This window comes from Protopterus annectens, chromosome 3.part0 (genome assembly GCF_019279795.1).
Source record: "Protopterus annectens isolate FY-2018-M chromosome 3.part0, PAN1.0, whole genome shotgun sequence".
Lineage (NCBI taxonomy): Eukaryota > Metazoa > Chordata > Ceratodontiformes > Protopteridae > Protopterus > Protopterus annectens.
The window spans coordinates 1949887006-1949908122 of record NC_056731.1 but is presented as its reverse complement, the minus strand read 5'-3'; the positions used below and the strand labels follow the sequence as shown (position 1 = coordinate 1949908122).

General features: G+C 43.1%; 1 protein-coding gene across 1 annotated transcript in view; it reads left to right on the top strand.

Annotated features, from left to right (window-relative positions):
• Positions 1 to 21117, top strand: part of SETD2 (SET domain containing 2, histone lysine methyltransferase) — a 3532865-nt gene that overhangs the window by 1811690 nt on the left and 1700058 nt on the right. The window contains exon 15 of the mRNA XM_044066027.1: positions 15623 to 15757. Coding sequence (XP_043921962.1) covers positions 15623 to 15757 — 135 coding nt within the window. The remainder of the gene's footprint in view (positions 1 to 15622; positions 15758 to 21117) is intronic.

Below are 21117 nucleotides of genomic sequence, written 5' to 3'. Positions count from 1 at the left end.
TACCTTTACTAAGCATTACAAGTTGGGTGTCATTTCTAGGACTAGAGCAGGTTTTACTAGGGCCATCTTACATGGATTTTTGGAAGCCTCCTGTGTCTCTTTCTCCTCCCATCCTGTCCAGTAGCTTTAGTACTCTCCCATCTGAGGAGTACTGCAAAAGTGATAAGAACATAGTACACTTGTGTAAGATCTTATAACAGTAGATGTCCTACTTCTCACTGTTGCAGTCTTCTGTCCAGCCTTCCTTGTCCCAGTTTTCTTTTCTGTGGCTTTTCTTCTGACTGTCAGGTATGCCTTTTTTCTTTTTCTTCCCTTCCTGGATACGCATGGTCAGCCTTTTCCTTTTGAGTTCTGTTTTTTCTGGGGCAGTTAAGTTCTGAGGATTAGACACTCGTATAACACTGATGTACCTTATGCCCATGATGTAGGACATGCCTCTGCTGTATGGCACCAGGAAAAGATAAGGATTTGGTGTGCTGGCAGAACATTAAACTGTCTTCGACAGGATAGCCCATCTGTAAAGAATTCTGCATCAGTGAGAAGTACGACATCTACTGTTATGGTAAGTTCTTGCACAACTGTTCATTTTGAATAGTCTTTCTCATATGAAGGTGCACTTAGTAGCTGTTTAATTTTATTTACACCTAGTGTTTTCCTTCCTTAGCCCTCCCATAAGAGGCAGTTTTCTCTTTTGCCTCCCCCGGTTAAATTCCCGGGTCCACCATGGATTATTTTTGTTTAGAAAAGTTTACTCTTCCACACTTTGAACCCACTGCTACAGTTAATACAGCACATCTAAACTGAATCTGTTAAACTTAATTCCCAGTGGCCATTACTTTTGCACAAAAGATCTTAAAACTTGTTGCATTATGTTCAGAGCCTCCAGGTCTTATTTTTCAGAAAAAAACTTGTGTTCATGAGAACCATCCTGTCGTGCACTAAAAGTGGCTACAGAGTCCAGTATCTGTAGTCCCATAGTTTGTGTTCCTCAATTACAATAGTTCTGGCAGATATTTACTTTGTATGGATGAGTACAGGCAGTCAAAAGTTTTACTTTTAAGTAACAATTTTTGAAAAGGTCAGCACCTCAAGGTCTCAGTCTGCACAGTTTGGTTGTCAAAAAACATTTAAAAACCTTACCGGATCGATCAAGTGCCCATACAGGTAGGGCAGTAACCACATTCCAAGCCTTTCAAGAATGCATGAGTGGATGGTATATGTGCAGCTGCAGTGATGGTCATCATTGAATACTTAAGTGAAACATTACAAGCTCGATGTGATTTCCATCTCTAGGTCATCCTTCAATGCTGCCCTTGTTAAAGGTGGTGTTATGTAGAACCACACAAGAGTTTGAACTTAGGACTCTGTCCTCGAAGTGACAGAGGTAAAATTCTCAATGTCTTAGACACGCAAATTATGTACTTATCTTAATGCTTGATCTGCTGTGGCAGATGTTCTTCGTGTTTCACTGTTGCAGTCATCACATTTGGGTTATCTGCTTGCAGTAGCCCTCAGTCGGCCTAATTAACAATGTCTTGGGTCCTGCGTCGGTTGCTGTCTCATCTTCCATGATGGCAGGTAGTCAGGGTTATAAAGCATGCAGTCAACGCCATTTTATCAGTCTTTCTTGCCGTGCGGTGCCCGAAGCAGAAGCAGTTTGCAAGTGCCTGTCGGCCTACTCCTGAAAGTTTTGTTTTCAAGTTGCAGAACCGAAGTCTTCAACTAAAGCCAAGTACCCCATTGGGAAAACTTTTTCTTGCTTAACCAATGTCAGTAAAAGTCAATAATTGTATTTTTTGTGGAAAGCAAATACCTCATAAAGATTTTAATTCGTACTGTATTCCTTGCCTAGGCCCTTAACATGACCTACCTCACTGTCAGTTTTGTGCCTTATTTAAACCATGAACTATTTGACGTCTGTATATTTACGCTTCTAAATATTTTGCTACTCGGTTCAGTTATCCAGATATGGCTTCAGTAAGCCACACAACTACCGACATTCTGAAAAAACACAAAGATAAAGACAGACACAGGCCGCCTAGGTCCAAAGCTGCCGATGATGCTTCTCCTAAGCTAGTTGCCAGTTCGCCGGTACTCATTGAGGCGCTTTTGCAGCCCCTGATACCTGCTACTTCAAATTTGCAGGCCTCTACTGAGACCCTTTCGGAGTATGGTATGCCGCGAAATGCTTCAACTGTGGAACCTGTGGATGTCTCTACCTTGGATGGGTGTGGAGCCGCTGTGCAGGCACCGGCTTCTGAGAGTGTATTCAGGCCCAACTGACTTGCATATTAAACAGACGCCATCTTCTTCTTCAAGGCCTAAAACTCGATCCATGCCTAGAAAACCAATGTCCAGACTGCATGGTCAGGCCGCTATGCCTAAAAAACTAATGATACGAATGGTTGAAAATCTTATTACTTTAATCAGGGGAAGTCAACCTTCTCCCTCTAGGAGACCTAGGACTGAATTTGGCTATGATTCTTCTGGTCAGGATTCTGAAATTTCTGTTTCTTCTCATGACCAGGATTTACCCTTATCTGCCTATGAGGACTCTGATGCAGGGGACTCAATTCCCTCTGCTTTACTTCAGAGGATTTCTCTTTTGGTGAAACCTTGTATACTCTTAGGGAGCATTTCCACTGGGAAAGCCAGGATTACTCTGATTCTAAAATGAGGCTTAGGAGATATCTTACTCCTGCCCAATCACAGGCCTTTAGCTATCCCCCCCCAGTACTGGACATTGTTGATGATGCCTTCACGGAGTCTGTCTTGGCCCCTGACTCCTTACTTCCTACTCCCAGAAAACCAGATAGATATTACAGGCTTCCTGACTCTCACAAGTTCCCCTACTGCGGATCTTGAGACCATTTCACAGGGACCCAATGGCATAAAGGCTACTACTGCCAAAAATCCTACCCCTTCTGATAGAGATTCCAGGGCGCTGGATAGATGGGGTAAGAAAGGGTATACACTTTGGCAACCTTGGCCATTAGGGCCTTAAATTGCCAGTTTCATATGTTAAAGTATCAGCAGCACATTATTGGATTGCTTATACAGAAAATTATGTTGATTCCTGACTGTGCTGAAATTAAGGCTTTACAGGATTTTTATGCATTCTGCTGAACAAGTTGGAAAACAATACTGTGCAATGTGGTTTTGATTCACTAGACGCATCTTGCAGGGCTGCTGTTACTGGGTCTGTACTTAGAAGGCATGCTTGGCTTAAGGAGCAATCTTTGCCAGATCATGTTAAAGCTAAATTGTTGGATGCTCCCTTAAACCCAGGACCGCCTGTTAGGCAACAAAGCAGTAGTAGTACTTAAAAAGATGGAGGAAAAGGCTAAATCCATGCATAAGGATTTCCTGCAAGTGCAGCCTCCAAGATATAGTAGGCATTGGCCCTCTAAGAATTAGTCCTTTCCTGCCTCTTCCAGGCCCTCTCAGTCCAAACCCAGATCCAGCAGAACACTCAGGCTTCATTCCCAAGGTACACACAGGACTAGGCAGTGGGGGGCTCCCACTTCCAAAGCAGGGAGTAGTAAGACCCCCTTATGGTAAACTGTCTCAATAATTTAACCTTAAAACTTCCAAGCCCTTCTCAACTGACTGCTCCTTTAGGAGAAAGATTGTTCTGCAGGCAAAAAACTGGGAACTCATTACCCAGGACAAATGGGTTTTAAGTATAGTTTCCCAGGGATATAGATTCCACTTCCACACTTTAACAACCCCAAACGGTTGTCCAGTTATACTCCTAAATCAGTGGGCAAAGGCTCAAAAGCAAGTTTTCTCTCTCAAGTATATAACGGCTATTCAAGCTGTCCCAGAATAGGAAAGGGGATATGGTTTCTACTCAACTTTTTCTGGTGCCCAGAAAAGATGACTCCTGGCATCCTATCCTGGCTCTATCCTAAACACTATTTTGGTGATCCCAGAATTCGAGATGCTAACTCTTCACCAGTTGCTTCCTATGCTAGGCAAGGATGCCTGGTTGGCAACACTGGATTTGAAGGAAGTCTACCTGCACATCCCAATCAGGGAATCTTGCAGAAGATACCTACGCTTCAAAGCAGGCTTCATGCACTATCAGTTCTTTGCATTGCCCTTTGGCTTATCTACTGCACACAGGGTATTCACAAAGTGCCTAGCTCCAGTCATTGCATTTTGCAGGCTAAGAAATATTCAAATATACCCATACCTGGACAACTGTCTAATTCAGGCAGAAAACCAGGGCATAATATTGAATCACCTGACATTTGTACAGTAAGTGCCAACTTCCCTGGGGTACACCATAAATGAAAAGAAATCACATCTGGTACCCTGCCAACAAATTGTATTCCTGGGAGCAAGCTTGAACACAACTTCTCAGAAGGGTTCCCGCGCGCCAGAGAAACAAGTTCATTTGACAGCTTACTTCAGGCTTATGGCCACAAAGACCCTGCTATCTGCAAGACAAAATAATGCAAGCTTTGGGGTTCATGGCCTCCTGCAGTCTTCTAATTTCATGTGCAAGACTGCATATGAGGAAACTACAATGGTAACTAAAAAGCCTATGGTGTCAACATTCTCAGGATCTAGAATCAATGATTCCTATCATACCTTGTCTACGGATAGAGTTCCTTTGGTGGGCAGAGGCCTTCTGCCGCAAAAAGGGACTGCTATTCACTCTACCCCCTGCTGCCCAAACCCTAACAGATGCATCAGACTATGCATGGGGGGCTTACTTGGCAGGCAGTGCATTCAGGGCAAATGGAACCCAAGTCAAATGCATCTGCATATCAATCAAAAAGAAATGTTAGCAGTACAGTATGCTGTTGACAGCCTTCAAGGGCCACATTCTTCCAGGACAGTTATTGGTAAAGACGGACAACACCACTGTTATGTGGTACATAAGCAAGCAGGGAGGGAACCCACTCTTACCCTTTCTGCAGGCTAGCTATGGCTCTGTGGAACACAGCCTTGAGCAACCAAGTGCACCTACAGGCTCAGTTCCTGCCAGGAAAATGAAATACACTGGCAGACCTAAGCAGAAATCTCATGGACCCACACGAGTGGAAAGTGCACCTACAGGCTCAATTTCTGCCAGGAAAGCTAAATACATTGGCAGACCTAAGCAGAAATCTCATGGACCCACACGAGTGGAGACTGGAACCAAATATATTCAACATGTTGAGAAACAAATGGGGGAGCCCAGAGATATACCTGTTTGCCCCCCCCCCCCCAGAACTATCAATTGGACAAATTCTTTGCAAGGACTCCCCACAAACAAGCTTGGAAAGTGGATACCCTGTCCTTCACCTGGAAAAACTATCAGTTTATGCCTTTCCCCCTCTGCCTCTCCTCTCCATGGTACTACTAAAGATCAAACAGGACAAACCAAGGACAATAGTGATTGCACCAGACTGGCCACACCAACACTGGTGCCCCCTCTTGTGCAGTGTGTCACTGCTGGCACCATGGCACCTGCCTCAGACCCCTGCTCTACTGTCCCAGCAGGAGGGCCAGATTTGGCACCCACAGCTTCAAACCTTGAACTTGGCAGCCTGGCTAATTACTTGATCTCACCATTTTCATCCCTCTGTAAGCAAGTGATGCATGGCATTGTGGAGGCCAGGAGGCCTATTACTAGAAAATCCTATGCTGAAAAATGGGAAAAATTCTGTTCCTGGAGCCAAACTCATGGGATGGGCACAGCAGCACCCAATTTACCTCAGATTCTTCAATACTTAACTGAGATGCTTCAAAAGGGCCTTTCTTTTGCCTCCATCAAAATTCGTGGCTCAGCCATTTCAACTCATTACAATACAAAACCACCCCTCTTCTCTCACCCACTGCTGAAGCAATTCCTCAGAGGGGCCAAAGACTTAAGACCTCCCAGGAGAAGCCCCTACTCCAGCCTTGGACCTTAACTTTGTATTGGAAAAAGCTCACTATGCCTTCCTTCAACCCAGCTGCAAGTGCAGAGTTGAAATTCCTTTCTTGAGAAACAGCATTCCTTCTAGCCATCACTTCAGCAAGAAGGGTGTCTTAATTTCAGGCCCTCATGGCTGTGGAGCCTTTCATCATCTTTCATGCGGACAGGGTGTCCCTCAGGACCAATCCCTCCTTCATGCCCAGGGTGGTATCCAGTGTGGCCCTTAATCAGTCCATTTATTTGCCAACTTTCTGTTATAATCCACAGAACAAAGGAGAATGAATACTGCACCCCTTAGACATGCACAGACAATTTAGATTTTACTTGGACAGGGCTAAACCTCTCAGGAAATTTGCGGGTTGCATTTGCTGTAGGGTATAGCTGCGGGTTGCATTTGCTGCAGGGGCAGAGGGGAAAGCTATTTCAAAGCAAACCATTTATAAGTGGATTGGCCATCGCATTCATTTCTGCTATATAAGCACCATGGCAAACCTACCCCACAGGGGATAAGACCACGTTCAGCCAGGGCTGTGTCTACCTCTACAGCTTTTCTCAGAGGTGTCCCTACCAGAGACATCCTAGAAGCTACTACCTGGAGTTTTGTACATACCTTCACCAAGCATTACCACTTGCCACTTTTTTCTAAATCCAGAGCTGGCTTTGCCACTGCAATTTTGCAGGGCCTTACAGCTGGTCCTAATGCTATCTTATTGCCTCCTCCCATCCTTAGCTTTGGGAATCTACCCAAATGTGATGACTGCAACAGTGAAACACGAAGAGCATAGTACAGTTGTGTACACTTACAGTAAATGTAGATGTTAGAGTGTATTCGCTGTTGCAGTCCTGGTTACCCTCCCTCCAGCCCCCTGACTTCTATTATCTATATCTCTATTCTTGTTTACTATGCTTAAAGCTTTCTGGTGTATTTGCTTTTTATTGGAAGTGTAACCTTGTATATAATTGCTTCCCATTATGGGGGCACCTGACATCTGGGGCAAGACAAACTGATAAAATGGACGTTTGCTGAATGCTTTATACCCCTGACTACCTGACTTCATGGAAGATGACAACCACCGACACAGGACCCAAGACTTTGTTAATCGGGCCGACTGAGGGCTACTGCAAGCAGATAACTCAAATGTGATGACTGCAACAGTGAATGCACTCGAACATCTACATTTATGGTAAGTGTACACAACTGTACTTCTCATCTCTGTCACTGCACACTTTCTCCCCCGTGGGTCCTAATAATTTAGTCTTAGGTGGAAATTTCAGTAAGGCCATTTAGAGTGATGAGCTGCCTTTAGTGGCTTTTTTAGAGATCTGAAAAAGGGTTCTTAGTAGCAAGGCTTTATGGATAAATCCAAAGGGTGGTGAAGGTCTTGAAAGCTTTGGTTCATAGGTTCATAGGTTCATAGGTTAGTACTAGGCTATCAGCCCTAGGGCCTATACAAGCCTAGCCATAACAATACCCTGAATATTTCTTCCCACATTATTTACTTTCCTGGACCCCTGTCTAGCAGGGCGACTGACGTGATCCCTGGGGTGAATTTCCTTTCTCCCATCCAATCGTCAAGGTTCCTCTTGAAGAGGTCCAAAGAGGCACACTGCTTGACATGTATGGGCAATCTATTCCAGAGTCTGGGGAGTCTCTGGGTCAGGAACCTATCCCTCCAACATGTTTTGTTTATTGTGATGACAAGGTTTAGATCCCTGGAGCGTGTAGCTCTGAGGGATTGGGATTTCTTTAAGTGTAGCATGTCCAACAGCTCTGGGTTTGACATGGCCTTGTATGTTAAGCAGAGATCGCCTCTGAGTAGACGATATGCGACAGAGTATAGCTGGAGTTTTTTAAGGCGGTCAGCATAGGGCATCTGCTTTAGGCCTGTGATTTTGGAAACTTTGGAAAGTTTTAGGTGCTGAACTAACTAAATCTTGTCAGCTTTAATTGCTAAGGTGACTGACATGATACTGCAAACACAGACTGAATGTTACAATACTTAACTTTCATTTTTTTTGATAAATCTTAAGTCAGACCACTAGGATGCAAGTTCAGTATTTCTGAATACGGTGGGGATAAGAAAAAAATGAAGTATTGTCTTTCAGGTGAAATTTTATGATTCAAGTAATGCATATATGAGCGGAAGAAAGATGCATGGTTTGTTTTCAGATATTTTATGCTCCCTCTAAGTGGGATGGGGCAGTGTTTTAACACTGATATGCTTATTGTAAGGAATGTAATAGTTTATTTATTGGTGTAGTTTAAATTTGTATAACAGATAGTTTTTATCACTTACGATGTCCTTCATGGATGCATCTGCAGTCATAACAACTGGGTTGTCCTGTCGTCAGGCAGCCCTTCAGTCGGCCGGATTCCAAAGTCCGGGTCCGGCTTCGGCTGATGTCGCACTTCACCCGACGTCATCTCTGTTGGTCTTCGGGTATAAAGGCATCAGCCGACGCCATTTTCCTCAGTCTTTCTTGCCGTGGCCAAGCAGAAGCTGTTCGCAAGTGCCGGTCGGTCGGATCCAGAGATTACTTCTACCGAATACTACTTGAAGACTTCTAAAGCTAAGTACCCCGTTGGGGACTCTTTCTTGCCTCAGCCGATGTCAGAAAAAGTTAATAATTGTTTAACCTGTGGGAAACAAATACCTCATAAAGATTACCACTCTTATTGTCTGCCTTGTTTAGGCCCAGCCCACGACGTAGCAGCCTGTTCGGCCTGTGCTTCATTCAACCGACGAACGCTTAGGCGTCGGTCGGAGTTTGCTGAACAGTTTTTCGGTTCTGATTTTGCGTATATTATGCCGTCGGATCCTCCGACTACCCAAACTGCTAAAAAACGCAAAGATAAAGACCGACACTCGCGGTCCGCGGTTTCGGCCGAAACCATGGTTAAGCAAACCGCGAGTGTCTCGGTTTCGGCCGAAACCGAGAAAACTGATCAGAGTACAGCTGAATCTATCACTACCACTGAGGCCCCTGCTACTTCTCTTGAATCGGCCTCAGAAATTTTAACCACTACAGTGGTTGCCACTGACTTATCAGACACCATTCCCTTGGATGTCTCTACCCCAGCACGTGGTGCTGCTAGGCCTCCAGCAGCCATGTCCATTAAGGCCTTTGCCAGGGCTAAAGCAGCCAAAACTACTAAAACAGTGCCTGTTAAACCCCCTACAACCAGGCCCTCTTCTAGTTCACAAATGCTTACTCTGGCAGAAGATTTAATTTCATTAATTAGGGGATCTCAATCTCACCCAGACAGGGCCTCTCAGCCCCCGGAGAAGAGACCTAGGGCAGAGCCCCCCGAGCCTGTGTCCTCTGATGATTCTGCCGATGAATCAGACATAACAGACCAGCCAGAGGCTCCTTTCTCCAATTATGAAGACTCAGATGCTGAAGAATCCATTCCAGCTGCTTCCCCACCAGAAGAATTCTCCTTTGGGGAAACCTTACATGCCATGCGAGAGCAGTTCCAATGGCAGCAGCAGGATTTCTCAGACTCCAGAAAAAGACTTAGGACCTTTCTGCACCTTCCGCAGCACAGGCCCTTAGCTATACCTCCTGTCCTTTCTGTGGTGGACGATGCCTTCAATGATGTCTGCTCTGCACCAGATTCTTTACCTCCAGCCCCTGCCAAACCAGACAGATTTTACAGGGTACCAGACACTCATCACCACCTTTACAAGGCCCCACTTGCAGACCCCGAAACTATATCCCAGGGTCCCAGGGCAGTAGCCTCGACCACAGCTAAAACCCTATTCCTTCTGAAAGGGAAGCCAGGTCATTAGACAGATGGGGCAAAAAAGTCTACACCTCAGCTACTCTCTCAGCTAGAGCTTTAAACTGTCAGTTTCACATGATACAATACAAAGAGTTTATGCTTGATCAGTTAACAAAAAAGCTATCCTCTGATGACTCTATTGATAAGAAATATGTATTAGAAATGGTAAATAACATACAACAGGTTAGTAACCATTCCTTAAAATGTGGCTATGATGCACTGGAGGCTTCATTTAGATCAGCCATGACTGGCACAGTGATAAGAAGACATGCATGGCTAAAGGAACAAGCCTTACCGGATCATGTTAAAGCTAAGTTATTAGATGCTCCTATGGATAAGACCAGCTTGTTTGGTACACCTGCCCAGCAGGTAATGAAGAAAATGGAAGAAAAGGCAAAATCTGTTCAAACGGTTAAAGATTTCTTGCAGGTTCAACCCCAAGGTTTAGCAGGAACTGGCCTGCCAAAAATTGGTCCTTTCCTGACTCCACAAGATCCCAAAGGGGCAGGAATAGACGTTCCAGAGGCAGAAACCAATCCAGAGGAGGTGCCTACAGAGGACGACAGTGGCAAGGTAACAACAGAGGCACAGACACAACCACTGCCACTACAACAACACAACCACAGTGACTTACCTCTAAATCCGCCTACCAGGGAACAAATAGCAGCTCCATTAGGCGGCAAATTAACCTTATTTTCGAAGAACTGGCACTATATCACAAAAGACAAGTGGATTTTACAAACCATAGATCAAGGTAACCGGTTCCACTTCCACACTTTACCAGTCAAAAGAGGAATGCCAAACCTACCTCCAAATCAAAAACCAGAGGCTCTACAACAAATAATGCAATTAGCAAACATGAGAGCTGTGGAAAGAGTGCCAACAACAGAACAAGGAAAGGGATTCTACTCCAGACTATTCCTAGTTCCAAGAAAGGAAAAAAGTTGGAGACCTATTCTCGACCTGTCCACCTTAAATACATACATCATTGTCCCAAAATTCAAAATGCTGACCCTACAGCAACTTCTTCCCATGCTGGGCAAGGAGTGTTGGCTGGTAACTCTAGATCTCAAGGAGGCATACCTGCACGTCCCCATTCGACCAATCTGCAGAAGATACCTCAGATTTCTTGCAGGATCAGAGCATTATCAATTCTCAGCATTGCCTTTTGGCTTATCTACTGCGCCCAGAGTATTCACAAAATGCCTGGCATCAGTAATCGCCCACTGCAGACTACAGGGAATTCAAATTTACCCATACCTGGATGACTGCCTGCTACAAGGGGACAACAAAAGCAAGCTGACAACAGATTTACAAAGGGTCATTTACTTGCTACAAGCAGTGGGATACACAGTCAATTTACAAAAATCAAGGCTGATACCATCCCAAACAAGGACATTCTTGGGCTGAATTGGACACAGTAAGACAAATGGCATTCCTAACTGCAGAAAAACAAAAAGAACTCCCTCTTTACTTCTTGGCTCTAACAAAACAGAACAAGTTAACAGCAAGAAAAGTACTGCAGGCCTTGGGCTTCATGGCATCATGCATAATCTTGGTCCCACTTGCCAGACTACATATGAGAAAACTACAGTGGTACCTAAAGAATTTATGGTCCCAACACAGGCACAGCCTAGAAACAGAAATTCCACTAATTCCATGCTTAAAACAGGAGTTCCTATGGTGGGCTCAAGCATGCCATTCAGACCCAGGTCTACCCATTCGCAGATGTCAAGCAAACCAGACCATCACAACAGACGCTTCAGACCTAGGATGGGGGGCCCACATGCTGGACAAATGCGTGCAAGGATTGTGGACGCAGGATCAACTTCACCTGCACATCAACCTAAAAGAAATGCTGGCAGTAAAACTGGCAATCCAAAAGTTCAGACCATTTCTCAGAGGGCCAGTTGATGATAAGGACAGACAACACCACAGTCATGTGGTACATCAACAAACAGGGAGGCACTCATTCATGCCCCCTATGCAGAATGACTTTGGAGCTGTGGAACCTGGCACTCAGCTACAACATCCAGTTACAGGCAATATTTGTACCGGAAAGGAGAATACTCTAGCAGACATATTAAGCAGAACCACATCCGATGCCCACGAATGGATGCTACACCCGGACATCTTCAAGACCATCTCAAAGAAATGGGGAATGCCTCAGATAGATCTATTCGCTTCCCCTCTCAATCACCAGCTCAAAAATTCTGCACAAGGACATTCCACCCACTGGCATGGAAAGTGGATTCGCTCTCCTTCAGCTGGAAAGGCCTAACAGCATATGCATTCCCACCTCTTCCCTTGATACACAAGGTATTACTAAAAATCAAGGAAGAACGCCCAAGGATAATCCTGATAGCTCCAAACTGGCCAAGACAACACTGGTACCCACTGCTGAGGAGCATGTCTCGAACAATATGTGGCCAATACCTGATGCCTTTGATGTTAACTCAGAACAACTACAGCATCATGCATCCAAACCTAAAAACGTTGCAACTGACTGCATGGAACATCACATAGCAGCAGCTAATCCAGAACTTTCCCAAAGAGTTAAAGATATTATTCTTGAAGCTCGCAGACCTTCAACAAGAAGGAACTATGCAGGAAAATGGAAAAGGTTTGTCATTTGGAGTACTGAAAGAGGAAAAGATGTGTCAAACATAGATATGCCTAACATTCTGGAGTATTTGGCAGAACTTCTACATACAGGCCTGTCCTACTCCTCCATCAAGATACATGCATCAGCTATATCAGCAGAATACAGCTTTGATCCACCTGTCTTTTCACATCCTTTACTCAGGCAGTTCCTCAGAGGAATCAAGAATGTAAAACCTCCAAGGAAACCACCATTGCCAGCTTGGGACTTGAATTTTGTGCTAGAAAAGTTGACACTATCACCTTTTGAACCAGCAGCAACAGCAGACCTACAGCATCTATCGTGGAAACCTGCTTTCCTACTGGCAATAACCTCAGCCAGGAGGGTTTCTGAACTTCAGGCCCTAATGGCAGTACAGCCCTTCCTAATCTTCCACCAAGATAGTGTCCATGAGGACTAATCCTACATTTATGCCTAAGGTGGTATCCAGAGTGTCTTTAAACCAGGCAATCCACCTACCCACCTTCTTTCCCAGCCCACAAAACAGAGGGGAAAGAATACTGCATACCTTGGATGTACATAGACAGCTACGCTACTACCTGGACAGAACAAAAAGTAGCAGAAAAACTGACCAGCTTTTTGTAGCCTATGCAACAGGAAGGGAAGGAAAAGCTATTTCCAAACAGACAATCTCCAAATGGATAGGAAATTGCATACGTTTCTGTTACTCCTTCCATGGAAAACCAATTCCACAGAACATAAGACCTCATTCTACAAGGGCAACAGCCACTACCACAGCCTTCTTACGAGGAGTGGCAACCAAAGACATTATTGAGGCGGCTACTTGGACCTCCGTGCATACATTTGCCAAGCATTATAATTTGCCTCTATATTCCAGATCCCGAGCAGGGTTTGCCACTGCTGTACTGCAAGGGATCCTAAACACACCATAATCTAATTTTTCCTCCTCCCTAGTTGGCTATGGTATTCTACCCAGTTGTTATGACTGCAGATGCATCCATGAAGGACATAGTACAGTTTTGTACCTACCATAAATGTAGATGTCCGAACTGGATAGCATCTGCAGTCAGGATTACCCTCCCTCCTTCCCCTCTGTGGTACTCCTAGGGTGTTTACCCTCCTAATAGCTAGCTGGTGGGGGGGAGTCTTTTATGGTGTATTTGTTTGTATATATGTACATACATGCTTATTTTTGTGTTTACCTCTATCTTTTTGGAAACATTGGCATTTATCCAAATTTTAGCCTTCAAGAGGGCAACTGGCATCTGGGGCAAGAAACACTGAGGAAAATGGCGTCAGCTGATGCCTTTATACCCGAAGACCAACAGAGATGACGTTGGGTGAAGTGCGACATCAGCCGAAGCCGGACCCGGACTTTGGAATCCGGCCGACTGAAGGGCTGCCTGACGACAGGACAACCCAGTTGTTATGACTGCAGATGCTATCCAGTTCAGACATCTACATTTATGGTAGGTACAAAACTGTACTTTATTCATTGTTTGCCTGTGTTGTATTCCAGATTGGGTTTGTATCACCTTAGCATTTTCAAGGGTTAATTCTTTAAGGGTTTACAACTGTTTACATAATTAAATTGTACAGTAACTGTTTGCTTCTGTGTGTTTGCTATTGTGTTGTAAGATTTGTAGTAAAGATGAAATTTAACTACTGTATATTTCCTGTCCACATTGTTCTAGTTTCTGCATATCGGATTTCTGGTATTTACTGGAAACATCACTTCAGATCTGCTGTTTAATAGTCATTTTTTCCATATGTCATTTTTCCTTCCATTCTGTATCAGTCTTGCTTGACATCTGCTGTTCACTCACTCGTTCATCCTTTTCCAGAGATCAGACATCGGCTTGGGTAAAGGAGATGAGAGCTGGAGGTCATGACCATCCTCTTTTGAGAGATGGGGTATTGTGTACTTCATAACTGTCCCACAGGTTCTCCAGTTCTGGTCTATCTTGTGCTGTGTGCTTTTACAGCAGTCACACAGTTTGGCAGTTAAGAGCGCCCATTGTACTATTCAGTACTGCTTTGCTGTGACACAAACCAGGTGTCAACATTGCAATAGACTGGAACTCTCTCTCCCTTTCCTCTCACATCTACCTCCTCTCCTCATTTTTTTTCCTGTGCCTACAAGTATTAATCAGCCACTTATCTCCAGTAGTAAATACAGTTAGATCATTATATCTTTGCACCGCAGAGCTGGTTTACTAGAACAGCCTTCAGTTTCTTTTGGAGTAATGCACCTTTATTTGTGTCAAAGTAATTGTGAAGCAGTCTACTGTAGTGTTTCAGATCCTGCTGTGTTTTATTCACTTCTGTACCTGTTATCACATATTTCCTTCTATTTGCCTATCAACTTTTGTAACTGATGTTTACTTTTTTTGTGCGGTTTGTAGTTCCATCTTTTCATTTAACTCTCCTAATTCTTAAATGTGGAAGACACTAGTAGCCACTGCAGTGGTTGAAAATTCTCTTGAGTTGTCAGTCTAGGCTTGCTGATCTTGCGCTCCATTGTAGCCACTCTCGATTGTAGTTGATTTGTATTCTGGGCCTTAACCAAGACAAATTGCATTCAGCTTGCGATTCACAAAATGAAACGGTACTGTTATGTTATGAGTGTGCATAGTTTTGGGAATGTGAATGTATAGTGAGCAGAAGACTAAAGTCCTTTCATACTGAGAAATTTCCCTGTTTTGAATTTTTGCTTTATCTCATCTCTTCTTTCATTGACAGCCATGCCACAAACAAGCATGTTTTTCAAATTGAGATTAATTTACTCATGAACACAGAGTTCCAAATTCATTTACTGTTCGGGCTGTCTGGCACAGTCCTTGAAAAGGACAATGGTTTGGGTCTGAATGCTCCTGTAATAACTTACCTCCTCATAATGACAGGTTAACACCCATTGCTCATTGTAATATAGGTGCGTTTACATCTTGTAGTCCGGAGCAGGTTTAGAGCGCGAAAGTAGTAGTGTAACTGTTTTCAAAGTGAAATTTACTCTGATTTTACTTAGTTTATAATAATAACTTGAATTACCTGAATTTTTAAAGTTTGGCATTTGTGATTAGAAATTGACATCCATTTTTTGCAGGATATACTGTAGACTTAAGGTATCTTATAGGTTAATATGTCCTACAAAGTCTGCCTTTCCTTTTATTTGCACATTACAAATTGCATTTCTTCTGTATTATAACTGACTTTGCAGTTGAAGTTGGTTCATTGCTTTAAGTTTGTGTGGTGTTTTATGTAAAAATGTGTTCTTTTTATGTAAACTTTCTTGTAACAGGTTGATGGGGAATTGGAGGCACTGTTGGAGAATGGAGAGGGTCTGTCTGACCAGAATCAGGTTGTCAGTCTAGCAAGACTGATGGTTCGGATAGAAACTGTGGACCAGAAACTCACCTGCCTTAAGATCATACAGGTAAAAAGACTTGCTAAAGATCTTAGTCTCCTGGAGATGTATTTCCTTTCTCTTGATTCTTAAGGATCATGACTGAAGCACGTTATATTTTGTTCATGTCCACCACTGAGACTTTTCAGATGCTGCTGTGCTGTCTGAATTCATGTGCAGTAGTCTCCTTTTCTTACGGATCTAGTCATAGTATTAAGCAGCAACTAAGAGAGGAACATTTACTGAGCTACCAGACCGTCTTAGCTACCAGACAGTCTTTTATATTACATCTGTTGATTCTGAGATGTTGGTATTGCCAGACATTTCTAGCAGCTTTATTGAGCTAGAGCTGTTTTTAGACGTGATGAATGGCATGTTCAGTACTGCCTACAGTTGCCACCCTTGATTACTTGAAGTTGCAAGCAGTGCATTAGCATGCAGCACTTGGGTATAGATTTATTTTTCAAAGCCACCATCAAAAGGTGTAATAGTCTTTAAAACATTTTTTTCTTACAGAAGTCTGGCTATTTTTGGGACTTTTGGAGGTGGAGTAACTGTTCACATTTTATTTGTTGCATTCTTGGTGTGGGTTGCATGGTATTGTCTGGGAGTAGTTATGTTAAAATATGGGGTGGGGGCTCTTCTAAAAACATCTTTTGCAGTGAATACTGGGATTTCCTCTTATCCCGAGATTGGCAGATTTCAACATTTTTTGTGATTTCCATGTTCAGTATGTGGCATGACACACCAGATGGGAGAGGGCACGTATAATTTCTAAAACATACTATCGTAGGTTTTTGCCACTTACACATTTGAGATGTAATCCTAATGTATAAAAGGTCCCTTGTTCAACAACTAAAAGGATTATACCTTCCAAATGGCTGTGGCCATCAGATCAGCACTGTCTGTATTTATTGACATTTGTTTACTGGGAAAATCCTACTGGGTCACAAGAAACCATTTTCAGTGGAGGCCTGGAAATTGCTTGGAGAAAAAGCACAATCTGATGTATTGGCAGCAGTTTCAGAAATTTAACCCTTGCCATCTGCAGTAGAAGCAGAGCATCTCAGTGCTTAAATCAGTGCGAGGAAGGAGATATGGAGAGTGTTTAGAACAGGGTCTTGCAGGAGAGGCTTCTGTCTGTTTTTGGAGTGCTGTCAAATAGGGGAATGTTAATGCTCTAGAAGCCATACATTGCTCAAAGTTTCCCTACTTCATCATCTGCTCTTATGACAAATCTGTTCCTGTTGAGTCATATTCCTTTTTGACAAGGGGGGGGTGTCTTGGGATCACTCATATTATAGTGATGAGCAAGTGAATCTGATGCATTGCATCTCTTCTTGACTGCTGAAAGCAGGACATCATTGAGTCTCTTCATTTAACCCTTCCATATTCATGTCAGAAGTATGACTATATATAGACGACTGTCATAGAGAGCTCAAATCCTCTAGCAAAAGCTGTTTGAACACAGGATCTGGTAGGTATATTTTGGCTTGCTTCCAGGTTGAGCTAGATTTTCGTGGTTTGGTGTGAGAGATTTTCACAGGTCCTGCTGTGCCATTTTTGTCCAGAAGGGTGTCCCAAATGCTGAACATGCTTGTAGTGTTAGATGTATGATGGGTCTTCTCAAAGTAGGAACTGCTCTGTTATGGAGGAGAATGGTTTGATGCCTGTGGCAGGCCAAGTACATGCATTTCTTAGGTACTGCATGTGACATGCATTTCCTTGAGCTGTTGTGCCCTTTCAGTAGGTTGTTACTGTTTGCCATGCATTGCGAGTGATTTCAGGTCACCTTTTGATAAAATTGTGAGGTGGAAGGATTTCTCAATCCACCTAAACTTCCCTCTACAATAGGGTATTGAGTGTTCAGAATTGCATTAATTCATTGATAGTGATGAGATTCCTTGTTCATATAGCTGAGCTCCTGGTATCCCCTCCCTTGGGGGGAGACTGTGGCTCATGGGATCTACAGTGGAATGTCCTGTTACTCCATGTGCCTTAACCCCAGACGTGGTTAGTTACGTGGAAGGATGAGGAGGTTTGGGTCACTTCATCTATAGTGGAACTTCTTGAAATATGCTATTTTTGTGCCAGTGTTGCCTTGCTTCAATTGCTGTTAACTTGGAAAGGTTTGGTGTTTCCTCTAAACACTGATGAGAGAGGTAAGTCCTTTTGAGTAAGTATCCTAGAGTCTGTTTATACAGGATGTCATCAGTCCATCTTAGATTCTGAAAATCACATCACTCTTCTGTCTTGCTGCCTGGAAAGGAGCCAAAGTCTGTGTCAATAGGGTAAGCATGAGGGTGTTGGCAATTTGGTCTTTAACTGTCTCTCTCCATTCCAGATTCAGTTCTTCTTCATTGGCCAGCATATTATAAAGCTGGCAGACCTCAATGAATGTAGAATGTTTTAGACAAAGTCTCAGGAATGTTTGTGAAGTACTGTCGCACAGTGTACTCATAAGTATAGGACTTTATCAAAGATGTTGGTAGGCGACTGCCACTGAACACACTTTGGAAGCATTATGCTCCATGCCTTTTACTTTCCAACTTAAGTTGGTCTTTAGAACTAACTGGATGTTTATTTTAATTTTGCTTCAGACTGGCTGTGGGTCAGTTGGCAGTTTTATGCTCAGATTGAAACTTGAGATTGCATTGAGTCTAGTTTGAGCTTCTTTTGGGATTTACCACCTACTCGTCTGCCTTTTTCTTAAATGCTGCTTGGCAGCAATCATTTGCTTTATGGATTGCTTCTTAGCAGTGAATTTGTTATTCTTCATTGTTCTCAGATACAAAAGCTGGTAAGTTCCTTGTTAAGTAGACCATTTCACAGTTGTGATTTTCAGATTGTATGTGAGCCACTGATTTCAGAATACATCCCATTAGTTTTGAATTTGTCTGGCTAGTTTTGTGAAGTCAGCACATTGCACTTTGGAATGTTAAATGCTTGTGATGGGGGGTTGTAGCCATGATTCATCTGCATCGCAGTCTAAAATGTATATAAATTGTTCTAAATTCCACTGATGAATTGTTGTGGTTTTCAGTGGTCTGTTATAAGAATGCTGGTTTTTGCTTCTCTCTTTCTCCCCTTCCACCTAAGACTGGCATTTGTATGAGCTTTGTGCCTGATTAGTACTTGACTTGAGATTTCTTAACTTCATTTAAGGTTTTATTGGCTGCATATTTTATTTGCTGTCCATCATCACCTGAGTTTGTGCCAGAGTAGTTTGAGCATAATGGCTCTAATTGGCATTTGCTAATGTTTTGCTTGACAGTGGGGTGAGATGATAAATTTGCACATAATGATGAATTGTGGGGTGGTCCAAGGTCACTGTGTCTTTGAAATCGAGGGAGACAAGTTGCATTACCTATTATTGGATCACTCGCTTTTCAAAAGTATAGTGGCTTTATAGTAAGGCTAAGGTATGGAGGGGTCTTGGAAGTGAAACACTTCATTAGTCACTTTCTGTTTGTTACATTTGCTAGTAAGATTATGCACTGACTATTTGCGTCATAAGAATATATGTACTTGAGCTGCTATGTACAAGTTTGCAGACGTGTAAGTTACAGTATAGTGCTTTACATTTCATTTTTTTTTTCTGACTTGGGTTGTCATTTAAACTACCTTTATTCAGAAATTTATCACTGGATAAATTGCTAGTAACTTAATTGTTGCACATTGTTTTGATACTTTGCTTCATATTAAAGTAGAGAGGATATTTGTGGTGACTCTCTGTCTTTGGCAGCAGGTTCAGAAATATGCTTTTGGTAGTGTGGGTTAGCCTTTCCCCTCCTTTACTGCTGACCTTAAGAGCATTTGAAAGTCTTCTGGGGTAGTGTCTTTTTTAAAGAAGGGTTTCCAGTACATGATTGAAAATCTTCAGCTAATCAGTTGGGCATTGAACACAATGGTGGGTCATTGTGATATTTAAATTCTTTTTCCTCCAGTTGAGATGTTTGTGTCTGGCAGAGGAGAAAGCAGCAGCCCCTTTGTATGGTAAGACAGGGTCCCAGGCGTCCCCATGATGACTTGTAGAAGGATACCTCTGCTCAACTCCAGTCTTGTCTACTCAGCAGGGCCATCTTTGGAGGGAGGCATGTTGTCTAAAGTTGTCCTAGCTTGGAGAACTAGTAACACAGATCAGGTGGTCACAGGTGGTTGCATATTAGTTTCTCCCAAAAAGATTTGTGCTGAATGACCATGCAGACACAGACCGCTCCACAGAGGGGACTTGGAGCCTGTCATTAGTGAAAAACAAAGGGGTTCTGTTCCTGTCTTTCTGTTCCCAAGAGGTTGAGACATCTTCCCCTCTTGGACCTAGATGAGATCAGCTTAGTTGTGATGTCGCTTGTCTTGTGTATTCAAATAAGGCAATAAGGCTGAGTGTTTAGTTTATTACACACAAACATATCAGGATGGATGACTGGAAGATTAAACTAAAATGAATTAACTTACTGACTTCTACACACACACACACACACACACACACACACACACACACACACACACACACACACACACACACACACACACAAGCTTTCACTCTGGCTGCTCTCTCAAAATGACACACTTGCTTGAGTGCGCTCAGTACTTGAATGCATGTGCCCATAGACTAGAATAGCTCTTAAAGGTACACACACTCTGATCTATATGTGGTGCTTCAGTTTCTGATAGTTGTTCTCCTGCATCATTTCTCTCCTGCAATAGGATGGATGAATGGTGTTGCTTGACATTATGGCCCACATTTTACCAGACTTTGTCTTGGATGTGTGACACAGAAGTTTCCTCTGGTTTACTGTAGTTGGGCTTTAAGTTCATGGTTTTTGCAGTTTGTTCTCTGCTCAGTATGTTTGCCAGGTTTCTAGCTGCAGTGGTGGAGGCCTTTTTTGACTTGAAAGATCCTGTGTTTACAGTTCTTTGGGTCTCTATAGAGTATTCTTCTGGCATCCTAGCTCAGTGGATTCTGTTCATATGGGCCATTTAACACTGAGTTTTTTTTTTTTTTTTGCCCATTTATTGGACCTAGAAAGTTGTAGCTTTGTTGGCAGCCTTGATGGCAGGTCTGTTTGCATATCAAAGGATGCTGCATTTGCATTTATTGATAGGGGTGCTTTTAGCTGTTATACTTTTTGCATATGGCGTATACAGATCCTTCCGTTCTTCGTGTGGGTGTTTCCTTACTTTCAACAACAGGATCAGCCATGGGTCTTTGTGACAAGCACTTCAGTAGTGAGTTGGAGACGCCATCTGGCTCTTCCTTTGTTCAGGGTAAGTACCCTTCCCTAAAGTCCATGTATTTCAGGTAAGCCAACCAATCATTGCTGTGTTCTGTTATTCCCGCACCCTGAAATCTCTAGGTGTTTTTAAGACCAGAAGTTGTCCTACTTCAG